Below are 12,724 nucleotides of genomic sequence, written 5' to 3'. Positions count from 1 at the left end.
TTTATCTTTATTCGAATCTCTTTCAAAGATTATTATGATGAGATCAAGACAGCATGGCAAAGTCTTGCACAACTAATTAAAAAAACTTTTGTTCAAATTTCGAAAGTTAATACGATCGATCGGTCTGAACTATTTGACTCGCTGGTCTTCTGACACGATACACTGTGAAAATAATAGTAGCAGGTTGAACGTTTTTGTTTGGACGAGTCGTTACCCTGGCGACATTAGATTGATTTGTATCATGGAGCTTCCGGGTCGCGTTCATGTGCCAGGCTTAAGACCGCTTGTTATCATGCACTGATAATACCAATGTACTAAAATAGGAGAAAAAACATTGAAACTGTGAAAATATAGATAAAAACAGCTTTAGCCTTCTATGAGTGAAGAACTTTGTTAAATATAGAGGAAGAGGAAATAAACGAATGAAAAAAATTACAGCAGATTTTTTATCACAAGACATAAAAATTAACTTTTATTAGAAAATAAATAAAAGTGTTGTTGCAAAAGTATGGTAGGGAAAGGGATGGGTGGTAGGCGGAAAGAAGAGAAGAAAATATACAATGAAGGCTCCGATGTCGTGATGTCTTCTTCAATATCACATGCCGCACAAGAATTTCGACGCGTCCAGAAACAAAAGGTAGAGTTAACAAGGAAAGGGCAGATACAGGAAGTGAGTCTGTAAGAAAGTCGCTGCGCTCGTGTAATCGTGTATCGTGTGGTTGCTCTATGAGGATAAAAAATAAGAAAACTTTTTTTAAGATTGGGTGCCTGGTCTGAGGTCTTCGGGTGGTCCAAAACGCTCGCCGATCCTGAGGGCGTCGATTTTCGTGATCTTCGAACGATCTGCAAGCTCGATGTTCTTCGTCCGTGATTAATCGCTGGATAATACTGATTAGTTTTCTGACTCCCCTTGTCCCGAATGAATACAGTTCGATTGATCTTGGAGAGCTAGTTCCCCTAGGATGAAGAACTCGTGCGTTGCTGTGACTACCATCGACGTGGATGCTTCAAATGTATATCGTCTCAAGCTTCTTTCCCACCAGGACAATTTCGATGTTGGCCATGGTTATCGTTGTTTGTAAAGCGTCGCTACTCCAGATGCACCTCAGGACGGCTCATCCAGGATGGATCACCCTGGACCAGCGAGTTCAGTTGGTGCCATGCGGAAATTTAATCCCAGGGGTGATGGGAGACGGGAGCCTTGACAACTTTGATTTGGGGCTCCACGTAAGATTCAACGCCGATGAGATGTGGCTGCACGATCTTAGGTCCGTGGTATGGGATCTTCACAGTCTGAACATGTGGGATTTTAATGTTGAGAGGTTGGGGGTGTGGGGCCGGAATCGACGCTTGTTGCGGGATCTGGAGCACTTGGTGCACTTCCGGAGCATGAACCTGTGGGAATTTTTTCGGATGTTAATCGATTATCTAGTAAATATATTCTATTAGAAATTTGTACCACGAAGATTTCCCTTCAGGAAATATTTTCTATTCCGGTCTTTTGTTTACTGAAGAAAATTAGCACATAATATAGAGTAACCGATTTTTAATAAATTATGGATAAATAATAAATGTGTAAGAAACATGGAAGTCATTAAACGCGTCCATGATTGCCATGGATGTAAGAACTGGAGCGAGTAGAAAATCAGCAACAGTGAATTCGAGCGACTCGTTACGAGGAACAGTTGCATAACGGGTTACGAATCACTTGTTAGTATTGTAGTTCAACTGCAGTTTCGTTACAAAGTTTATAGATCCATTGAGTAACGAATAATTAAATTGGACGACCAAGATCCGATTACGTTCCCTGATTGACTGGAAAGCCAAGTTACGTGACTCGTAACTAGCGGTCTGCTTTAAACGATCCATTAGACGTGGAAAATGAGAAGTTATCGATGATGCGGTAGTAATTTCGATCGAATGGTCAAGCTAGTCAGAAATTATGATGATGAAGGAAAGTAGTCTACGCAGACTGATTCTGAGAATGAACTTGCGAAACACAAAGTGAAGGGTTTCTGTTAAGACTGATAAGGTATTCCAAAATTATTGATACTTCCAGGTGAATGGTAGAAGTGATGTTTGTGAAAGTAGCTTTGAACGGAATTAAATACATGTAAGTTATTTGTAATACTGTTGAGATGTTACATGTTCAACGAAGAGTTTCTCCTATTAACTTGTGTTAACTTCCAACATGATATTAATCTTATAGTATCTCTATCGTTACCTGAGGCGCAGATACCTTGACTAACGGTGCTGCAGCAACCTTAACATACGAAGGTTGAGCGACCTTAACGTACGAAGGTGCTGCCCATGGTGCAGGTGCTGGCCAAGCTTCAGGTGCTGGCCATGGTTGTGACACCTATGTGTTTCAAAAATCAGGATTTCGTTTCAATTTATCTACTGTTCAATCCTCGATATGGAAACTTGGTTACGTTTGGTTACTTTCCACCGAGCAAGTCCAATTTCTCGGTTAACGAAGATCGATGCTGGAAAATGCATCGTACGAACGAACAAAAGTCTCCGGAAGATTAGATTACCAGTAAATGAACGAAAAGAAAGAAACGTGAAAATAGGTGCTGAAGAGAATACGTTAAATCAATGACGCGATCGTTGAAGGATTTCTTCTTGACTTGGATCGATCACGGCCCAAGTTTCGTCCAGTAACATTTGGACGTCGTTGAGTTAAGAAAAATGTTAAAATCGTGGAGGTAAGATGAGTACTAACTATTTCGTTATCGAACACTGTCCTGATAGTAATGGTTGGAAGACAGTATTCGTAGAAATTGCTTATCTCAAAGTGTTAAGGAGAAGATTAAGGTGTCGAACATTTTAGGAAAGTGTTACGTTTTAATAATCCGATCCAACAGTATAGAACATTTTCTAGCATTAAACGTAACAAATTATTAGAAGATTATTTCAGAACGTGCAGTATCATACTTCGATTTACAAACTCTCAATCGGATTAACAGTTTCCAGAAATTTCTGGCTTCACTTACCGGTGCATGAATGTATCCAGGGTAGGCACTGGCGACGGCCATAACGGCGAAGAGAACAATCTGCAATTACAAAAAAATTAACTCAATATTTCTATCGAAATCGAATAACGTCTTATATACTTAGAGAACTAAAGTTAGAGAATACGAACACCCTCTGAGCAGAGGCAAAGATTAAGTTCAAAATTAAGAAGGCGCAAAATGGATGAAGTACGAGTCTCAGACATACAATGAGAGACTCGTTCGTAACTGGTAGAAACTTACAACGAACTTCATTGTAGGCGATTTTTCTTGTGCAGTACACGGGAAACACTACGTATCTGAGGGGCGACGCGGTATGCTTTTATAGCGGTGCCCTGCCCAGGCCCAGGGAACTAAGATGAGGCGGGGGTACAACGATTGCATTGCATACAGACCCCTTTCACCAATAGCGATCGACCCTTTCAGACCCCTTATTCGGTGCTCCACTGATCGCAGATACGTTCCACTTCCGTCAACTGCGATGACACCCTAGAAGATTTTAATTCCGTGTCCTTACCAGAGAAAGCTTTTGGAAAAAATCGAAATGTCCGCGTAAGATTGACCTGATTCGACGCTGTAGAACGACGGTACGTACATTCGTCGATGGAGAGAAAAAAACGAGATCTTAGATCATGCGAAACACTCATCGTGATTTCGTATACCTGCCCTTCTACGATTATGAATTATCATTTCTTCAATTTATTAATTAATCATCCTGCGTTGCTTATCTACGTACTTTGAAGGGAATATTTATAGAAAAAGAAACGTAATAATTTATATTGTCATCTTTTAAATCTTGATAGAGTTTCGCCATATCATGTGTGTACATATTACAATGTCATGTCAATCATCTCGAAACAGCGATGGCGATAGACAGAATTGCACAACGAAAAATTAAGCACGACTTCCGGCTAAATTGACGTAACACGAATTACAACAAGGCTTCGTCGAGTACTTTATGAAATTTTCTGCTAAAATTTTACCTCTTCCTCGCAAATTCATTCTCCTCATCGACGTGCTTCGATACCTTCCAACGATATGAATCTATTATCGGTACCTAACAATGTGATAGTTGTCGCAAGAAAGCAACAGTGCTTTCATGATTCCACTGCTCAGCATTACGTTGTTTTCACGAAAAACACAGTTGGGTCAAGTAAAAAAGCATTATATGTACGCCAGCAATGGAAAAGATGAATCAGAAAAACGAGAAGCTGCATAGTCATTTTATCGTTCTTAGTTTATAACAGACATTATACCAACGCAAAGTTAAATCCTGTCACGTGTTTTTCTAACACGCCACGCTGAATTAAATTCGGCCACGAAAAAGAAAATCGAAATGCTCAGTGTTGTAAAGTTGAGTAAGCAGCAATTAGTCATTGATCATAATTCTGTGATGCTTGTATTGGCGCATATAAACAATGTAAGGCGCGGTGACGCAACTTTGTACGATACATAAAATAGTAAAAGTCTGAAGCATTTTAAAATTTGAATCTATTCTTGATCGCAGGTATCGAGCGTTACGATCAAATATTAATGTAAAATCGTGGAAAGAAAAGAATCGTTACTATTGCTAAATCGATCTACTATTACGGCAAAGCGAAATTCCTTCTATACGTTTTTGATCCGCAGAATATTATGCAATTGTAACTAGAAATAATATAGGGAGCGAGACAAAGTAAAATTCTGTTTCAATTTTCATCTCTCCCACCCTATTTATCCCAATTATTCCTCGCGTCGCTAATAGGTTGGATTTTACGACTCGCCAATTTCGTAAGCGGTGTAAACGCCAACTTTCTGTAACGTAACAAGCCACTGGAGTCCAAGTAAAGTCGTAAATGCATCTAGTTCTTGGTTGTGCGTTTATATTGTTTAAATTGTATCTATTCTAAGAAAAAATTAACATTTTATACCGAATCCTTCATCTTTCTCGAAGTAAAAAGACTCCCCTCCATTTCTTTCGTAACTTAAAATTTCTTACTTATCTTCTATGTTATACTAGCATAATATACGCGCGATACTCGTCATTCTGTCGATCTGATGTATTTTCGAAACGATGGACAAAAAGCTAAACCACATCTATTTTACCGAAGATGTCAACCTTAGAACTCGCGAACATTCTCCTATGTGATCTTCAGACACGAAGGTTGCAACGTTTCGCGAAGTTTCCACCTTGGCATGGTTTCTCTAAAGCGACTTTTCTCAATACCTTTGGCCTGCTCGATTTCCTTATCGAGAAAACTGGCCGCCCTTTACATGGGAGTGCGCCGGACAGTTGGTCAATCTTTCGCCAAGCTGGAAAACGTTTTGACCCGTGCGTTGATCACTGAAGATTCCCGATAGAATTCCAACTCGAGTAAACGTTTCTTACGATAACGATGAACATTTAAGAAGAAAAAAAAAAGGAATAATTTAAGCTATTAAAGTGAATGATTTTGGTTGTTACAGAGAAAAAAGATTTTTAAACAAAAGGCCACCTGGAACGCATTGCTCGTAACAGCAATTATTACGTCTCGAGTACATTGATAATGAAGTTTCTCAACCTTTTGCTCGCAATAAGGCGTACGTTACTCGAGAATAACACACGATTCTCAGGCTTTATTTATTGTTAGCAGACTAGCTCATTGAATATAAACTGTGTTAATTTAAGACAAACGAATCAAAGCCTGGCCAGAAACAATTTAGTTAAACATGAAATGCAACATCTACTCATCAGTTATAAAGTGCAACAAAGTATTCGTAGAATAAAATCACCGGTTAACAAGGGTATACTTCGTTAAATATGTTTCGTGTTGGGATACGAGTTTCTGTGTGAATCTGTCCAAGTTTCCGTACGCTAATCGTCCCTGGAAAATATTTTTTTTCGATCGATTGGCAATCACGCGGGAACGGCCGACCGTCTACCAGTCGCCACTCGAACTTTTACGCAATTTCTGCGTATTACATTCGTTGTTTCTGAACGTGTGCCGCTGCAGAGACTAAAGACAACCCTGCACGGACGTTAGCGCGCTCGCAGCAGCGCTTAGAGAATCTGGAAAATTTAACGATTCCCGTTATCTCGATTTAATTTTGACTAAAGATGAAGCATTTGGACGGTGTGGTTTATGGTTCTATGAACGTACAATATCAAGCTTGAAAACTTTGCAGGAACAATGATTATTTTATGCATATCTCTTCTCTTTCTTATTTTCCAAAAAATTTCTCCAACGTACATCTCGCCATTTTCTCTGTTCGATTCCTATTAAACCTGAATATCATTAGGAAATATTGAGAATTTGTATTGGATCTAGGACTTAGATAAATGTATCAATTCCCATGATAAATTCTCTGAATGATTGAAGGCATCGTTATGCTTCGTTTCCTGATCTATTTCAAAGAGAAATTAAGTAACAGCTTTTTCTGGTTTACAAAGGCTATGCCATGAGCAACACCACATCGAAAATGAATATTCCACTAGTGCAGATCGAGTGGATCGAGCTCAATTACTTGCTAATGAGCCAGACTAGCGTAACACGATCGTTTATGCAGTTACGTTTTATTAGAGACTTCGTTTACTCAGTCGATGTCCTCCAGAATTCTAAAATTGTCTGCAAACTAAATCGGCATATAAAATACCAATTGTCTCCAAGTAAGTCTTCCATTTACAAAAACTTGATTGTAATTCGTTAATTAATTTCCTTCTAGAGCCATACAATAGCGCGAAAAGAAACGCCTGCTCGAAAAAATTCACGCTCTGTCGAGCGGACAGAAATCCGAAATACGTCTCAAGTTTTCCATAGTGTTGTAGTCGAATCACGAAAAACGATCTAACGTCGTGATTAGCGGTTCAGCAACGCCGGTCACCGGTACACGGGGAAACCGAACCATCGAGGAAGCTCCGTGCGCCAACGAATTAAGCAATCCACTCTGTTACAGATAAACTCGCTCGACCGCTACAGATTATGAGTCAGAGAAATTAAAGCGATCCAGACGTTTGCTGTTCAGATTATATCTATTTACTTAAAAATTGCTGCGCCGGTTATTAATCTTACCGTCTGAATTGTAATTTAAGGCGTAATCACAACAGAAGTTACATAAGTTAGATTGATGATTATTAAGAAAATACGAGTAGTATAGCAAGTTACACTGTTTACATTGTTAGTATTCTATTTTCCTCGTACAATGAATTCGCTGTTGATAATAAATTTGGTAGGCGTATGATTAATGACTGATGCGACGTAATTAACCGTAGTTACGTTTCTTTAAATTAAGAAAACGAATTACAATCTTCGACATCTCTGCTTAAAAGGCAAAAAGACTTTGGGCTCTTACACCGTATCTAAACCTTTCTTCTTCAATAACAAAGACACAAAACGTAATGCGCGGCATGCTTTTTCTAAATTGTACGTTCTCACCGGACGAGGCGATTGGAAAAGGTGAATCATACTTCGATCGTGGCGAGCGATAGAAATTCGTGCTAACTTCTCCTCCCCTGAATACGTGAAATATCAATTTGTTCGGAACTTCTTGCCAAAGTGAATGCTTTTTAAACTTCGCTGCAACAATTAGAGAGCAGTGATGAAATCGAACGATAAGCAATAACCGTACGACGGACCGAGAAACGCGTTGAAATCGGAACCTAGGGGAATTTGCATAGGCTAAAAATTGCATATATATACATATAATTTAAATCATATCATGAGACTCGTTAACAAATTGATTTACACGAGACAAATCGTGTACATGCTCGATTATAAATGTGCTAAATGTACACTTAACGTCTACGAATAAATAATATATCGTGGTTTATTATCGTTAACACCTCGTATAAAACATAAATACGTTAATCTTTCACCGCTATGTTCAAGTCTGTAATAAATTGTTTGTACTGTTGGGTACTCTTCGCAATTTAATCTTATACATAACGAAAACGATAACAAATTTCTTATGCCAGGAAGAGTAAGCGAATATTGGTAATCTGTTGCATCTGCTACAAAGTGAAAATACTCATGAAAATACTTGTCTTCTTTCACCGGAAGAACGGGACGCGATAAATCATCATGACACGATGCATACGTGACGCGTTAGCAGCAGTTGGATAGATCGTAATACTAAGAGTTAAGGTGGTCGTTTCTAATACATTCCCTCGGTGCATTTTTCTTCTCGGTGGATTGCTGAATTTGTCCTCGTGAACCTCGATCGCTCCCGATCGACGAATGGCAGAATGTGATTTCTTGTTGCTTCGGTGATCGCGTTTCTTGACGTTCGCAAAGTGGACATTGCCGAAGGGGCAACGTACCGGGTGACCTGACAATTAGGACTTGCCGGATTGGTTCTCGAAATAATAAGACTTGTTTTTCCTAGAATAGACGAGAAAAACGGTGGAGCAGTTAAGTCGCTTATAGAGTTCTAATAGCTTTGAATTGAAAGAATTAAACAGGAGAAAGAAGAAGGAAAAGATAATTTATTTCAAGTTGATAATAATGAAATTGGATATCTACCAAGGAAAATTCGCGATTAGAATCGTAATAATACAATTGCCCAGTTTCATTGACATGAAAATAATATAATTATTGGGCAACTTGAGACTGGACGGAATTCAAGGAATAGCAAAACACTATTCCTAATTTCTCTACATTCCTAGGCAATTATATGGAGCGGAGCCTCGAGGGGGGAAGGGGGCACGCACCGAGTGAACCAATAGATCCGTGTGAGTATCTCACAAGAAAGAAAAATAGAGAATCGGTACTATTCGTTGTGTGAAAATTTCTGTGAGAGAAAACGATTTTAGGATTCTTTTGGTGCGTTTACGTGCAAATAACCCAAAGTTAATCTCGAAGGGAAGAATGACGAAAACGAAAAATACAAATGACATCTCACCATCGGGAAGTCAAATTTATTACGCATGGTGATCGTTGGTTCTGTGTGTCCAACGCATGCCTAGTGCTCCAGATTCGCGAACCATGGCTAGTGATTGCAACAATCTCGGTGCTGATGGCCTGAGGGCAATACGGATTCCCATATCTGCGAGCGCTCAACACGCCAACAAGCTTAGAAAGTAAACTTCCATGCAACAGGACTACGCCGTCGGCAGTTGCCTGCTTAATTATTTAATTATACGGACCACGGTGGCGGCAACCATGTTACCGAGGAGAGCAAAGATCTAACAACCCCTATTTAGTGTAACGTGATGCTAGGCGAGAAGAGATATTTTAAAGTATCTTGTGATTCTGGATTCTGGACCAAAAAGAGTTTGAAATTCACTTGTATAACGTATGCTAGCGTTATAGCCTGAAACATCGTAATTTTTCGTTGAAAAAGAGAACGAAACGAAGGCGAAAGTTGTATAAATTTCATAATTATCGACTGGAAAGAGACGGAAACAGTGAAGTATATTAAGGAAAATAGCATTTGCTTATTTGGGAAATTAAGCACCTAATGTTTCGTAATACCGTCCCATATTATGGAAACTATTATCCTGTACACATAATTTGTTTTTCCTATTTATAGTTTATCGACAATTAAATCTTCTAATGTTGCGTGACCATGACAAAGTGGATTCTATCAGCGTAATTCTGCACTGCGCTGTAACGATAAACGATAGATATCCGTAGAATGGCACCATTCTTCGACAGATCAAGGTCAAGTTGTCTCTGCAATTTATTATCTACAAGAAACTACAATGTACAAAGGAACAACCAAAGAATTCATGTTACGTTAACATATTTCGTTATATCAACGCCTCAAGCAATTGCTTCGTGTATCCTATCAACTTTCCAAGCATTCAAGCAACTCCAAGCATCTTTCAACTCTGCATGTTTAACGCTATCAATGTTCAGTCTTATAGTCACAGAAATTAGAAAACCAACAAGTGGATTTACATCCTACGAAAATTACCCCCAATTTACTATGACAGCCATCTTTTAAAGATTTCATTGCCATAATTAATGCTTAAAGTTTTAAGAAACTACGATAGAATGAGTCTGAAATGTAATATCTTATAGGGAGACAATGATCATGTTGGACACCTCCAATTTCATGATAAGAATGGCCCAAGACATTAAATTAAGGCACGTATATAGTCACAGACTACTATTCGTTACATCAATTATAATTCGTGACCAGCGCGTTACGAAATAATGATCAGTCAGGCTGCAAAAGGCGAAGATCTGCTGATCAAAATTTACGCACTTGGTTAACGTAACAGTTCGCGCAAATAGCTATTTTCCACGGAAGCACGGGCACCGGCGCGTCTATGAAATCTATCAAGTGTTCCGGTAAAACGCGTATCAAGCACGCACACAGAATTGCGAACTGATGCCGCTACATGCATAGACTTTCATCGCGAAAGCGTGGCGATAGTTATAGAAAATTGTATTACGTCCCGGAAGAAAATACGCGCAGGTTACCGCAACAGGGAATCGGTGCCTCGTAAAATCTTGTATTAAACAGTTCGTAACTAAATTGCGTTGCCCAGCTCGTGTTCGTGGCCGAAAGCATACCGTTTCCCTTTTCTTTGTAGAACGGGAAATCTTTCTGCTACGCAATTCGGCTAACGATATCGTAGTTGCGCTATTTCTGAAGCGATTTTAATCTAATTTCCTCCAAACTCTTATCGTAATACATATCTTAAAATTAAAAAATAATTCCTCATATATTGTACTTGTTCTTGTAGAACAGTATTAAACTTATCGCATATTACAATAATTATTAGAATTGTAACATATAAAAATGACTAATTGATGAATAAGATAACTAATAGTATTATAACATACAAAAAAATAGATTATGATTAATAATACTTTATTAAAAATCAAATATCCGCCATTTTTAGAAAGTATCATTAAATTTTCCCTAAAAAGCATAATAAGACAATATATGCGAATTTTTATATAGATTTAGTATAAAATTAATTCCTGCAAGATCATACAACAATTCAATATTTACAAAGAAGCGTAGATAGTAAAATTAATTTTTCTATTTCCGGGAATCAATATCAATTAAATAATTTCTTTGGATTTTCTTAAGACAAAGGAATGATTATTTTATTTACCTGTAACTTATTTTATATAGTATAGCTTCTACTACTTTGCAATACATTATTCTTAAATTTTCTAATAGTAAAAAGAGATACAGAAATGTAATATAATTTGGATATTCTACACTAGAGGACGCCTTAGTAGCTCATTATATTACAAATGGCCACTGCTTCAGGAAACAATATCGAGATCGCGGGAAAAAGCATATCATATTTCTTATTTTCTAATTTACAGTCGAAATTTTTACACGTTTAAGTGCGCAAAATTAGTGCTATGCTGTCTCTAGACAATAATGAATCTCATCAGGATAAGGTACACGGCCTGTAATATCGATTTTAAATTGTTATAAAAAATGCATTCTTTGAATTGTAGGTTATATTATTTGTTATTGACATATTTTTTCTTTTTGTATATTTTCAAATATGCAACTTTCGTCATTTTTATGTTTTATCATTTTTCGTGCGAGCTGGTAAAGCTAATGTTGAGATTATGCTGATTGTGTTGAAATTATGTTTTATGCATATTTCTTGTTTACATCTTTGCATTTGACATTTCTGTTAGTAGTATTAAAAATAAATCTCGCTTGTAGTAGTTCGGATTTTTATTTATTGATAAACTTACCTTCTTGCAATACTTTGTATGTTGTGAGCTATAACAATTAACTATAAGAGACTGAAGAAAGATTATTTTATAGGAAGCCACTATAGCTAAAGTACCTTACGCTAAAAAAGAAAAATCAAATGAATGGACATATACAATGAGAAGGGATATGCAGGTACATCAAGTGTAAATATTATCAAAAGATACATAAAAGATATATAGTTTAAATTAATAGTTATTTTACATTAGGAAGTGATACCTGGGTTATATCTTGGCCCATATAGTGCAGCTATCAAATCGCAACTACCATCTTTATTACAATCTGGCATAACACACATAATATGTGTTAGGCAAGACATAGAAGCAAATTTTATAAAGCCCAACTTTCCGGATAAATTTAAGTATGTAACCTTTATGACTTAATATAAGTAATTAACTAGTAAGATTATTTTGGAAATGATTAATATATCAGAATAATTCATACCAATGTCACAGGTATCTTGTTTTGAATATTGCTGATACAGCAACAGAAAATATTATTCAACATTTTCACAAGGTAAGAACATTTATTGATGAAGCTTTGAACTCTGGAGGTCGAGTCTTAGTACATGGTAATGCTGGAATATCAAGATCTGCAGCATTAGTTTTAGCATATCTTATGGAAAAATATGGACTCTCCCAAACGTAAATTCCTACTTTTTTTCTTCTATTCGTCCTTGTTATTACAAAAATTATTGAAAGAGTATGATCTTTTTAGACGTGCATATACGATTGTACAACAAAGAAGGTTTTGTATAAACCCTAATGAAGGTTTCATGGCACAATTGAGAGAATACGAGCCGATATATCAAGCACAGCAAACATCAAGACATAGTTTATTGACACAAAGAATCAAAAGAACTATCCATCAAATGGATAATGAAAAAACAGAGGATAAATGTGATAAAATGGACAGTTGATGTTTCTTTAGTAAATGCTAAAGTTACCAAAAGACATACTCTAAATTAAATAAAAAATAAACTTCATAAAAAGTAACGTTTTTTTATCTCGTCGCGTTTTGAAAAATACCTAAACATATGGGTATCTAATAAAATC

At 37.2% G+C, this 12,724-nt stretch overlaps 2 protein-coding genes across 2 annotated transcripts; one reads left to right on the top strand and one right to left on the bottom strand.

Moving 5' to 3' along the window:
• Positions 1–344: 344 nt before the first annotated feature.
• LOC100740408 (cyclin-dependent kinase inhibitor 1C-like) lies at positions 345–10,814 on the bottom strand. The gene is made up of 4 exons (XM_024365717.2): positions 3,258–10,814; positions 2,997–3,056; positions 2,225–2,359; positions 345–1,395 (listed from the first exon to the last, which is right to left on the bottom strand). The coding sequence occupies exons 1-4, from the start codon at positions 3,267–3,269 to the stop codon at positions 1,171–1,173; spliced, it is 432 nt and encodes a 143-aa protein (XP_024221485.1). The 5' UTR covers positions 3,270–10,814; the 3' UTR covers positions 345–1,170.
• Positions 10,815–11,171: 357 nt separating this feature from the next.
• On the top strand, positions 11,172–12,655 carry LOC100749436 (serine/threonine/tyrosine-interacting protein). The gene is made up of 5 exons (XM_033319290.1): positions 11,172–11,341; positions 11,724–11,804; positions 11,879–12,030; positions 12,125–12,313; positions 12,387–12,655. Exons 1-5 carry the CDS (start codon positions 11,303–11,305, stop codon positions 12,586–12,588), a joined length of 663 nt encoding a protein of 220 aa, XP_033175181.1. The 5' UTR covers positions 11,172–11,302; the 3' UTR covers positions 12,589–12,655.
• The last annotated feature ends 69 nt before the right edge of the window (positions 12,656–12,724 follow it).

Source organism: Bombus impatiens, unplaced genomic scaffold (genome assembly GCF_000188095.3).
Source record: "Bombus impatiens unplaced genomic scaffold, BIMP_2.2 scf_0146, whole genome shotgun sequence".
Classification (NCBI taxonomy): Eukaryota; Metazoa; Arthropoda; class Insecta; order Hymenoptera; family Apidae; genus Bombus; species Bombus impatiens.
This window is presented reverse-complemented; position numbering and strand designations above follow the sequence as displayed.

Coding starts and splice junctions, on each gene's coding strand:
- LOC100740408 (XM_024365717.2), bottom strand. Junction 2,360..2,996: donor CTGGATACATTCATGCACCG/GTAAGTGAAGCC, acceptor TGAAACACATAG/GTGTCACAACCATGGCCAGC. Junction 1,396..2,224: donor TCAAGGTATCTGCGCCTCAG/GTAACGATAGAG, acceptor AAATTCCCACAG/GTTCATGCTCCGGAAGTGCA.
- LOC100749436 (XM_033319290.1), top strand. CDS start 11,303: ATGCTGTCTCTAGACAATAATGAATCTCATCAGGATAAG. Junction 11,805..11,878: donor CAATGAGAAGGGATATGCAG/GTACATCAAGTG, acceptor ATTTTACATTAG/GAAGTGATACCTGGGTTATA. Junction 12,314..12,386: donor AAATATGGACTCTCCCAAAC/GTAAATTCCTAC, acceptor TGATCTTTTTAG/ACGTGCATATACGATTGTAC.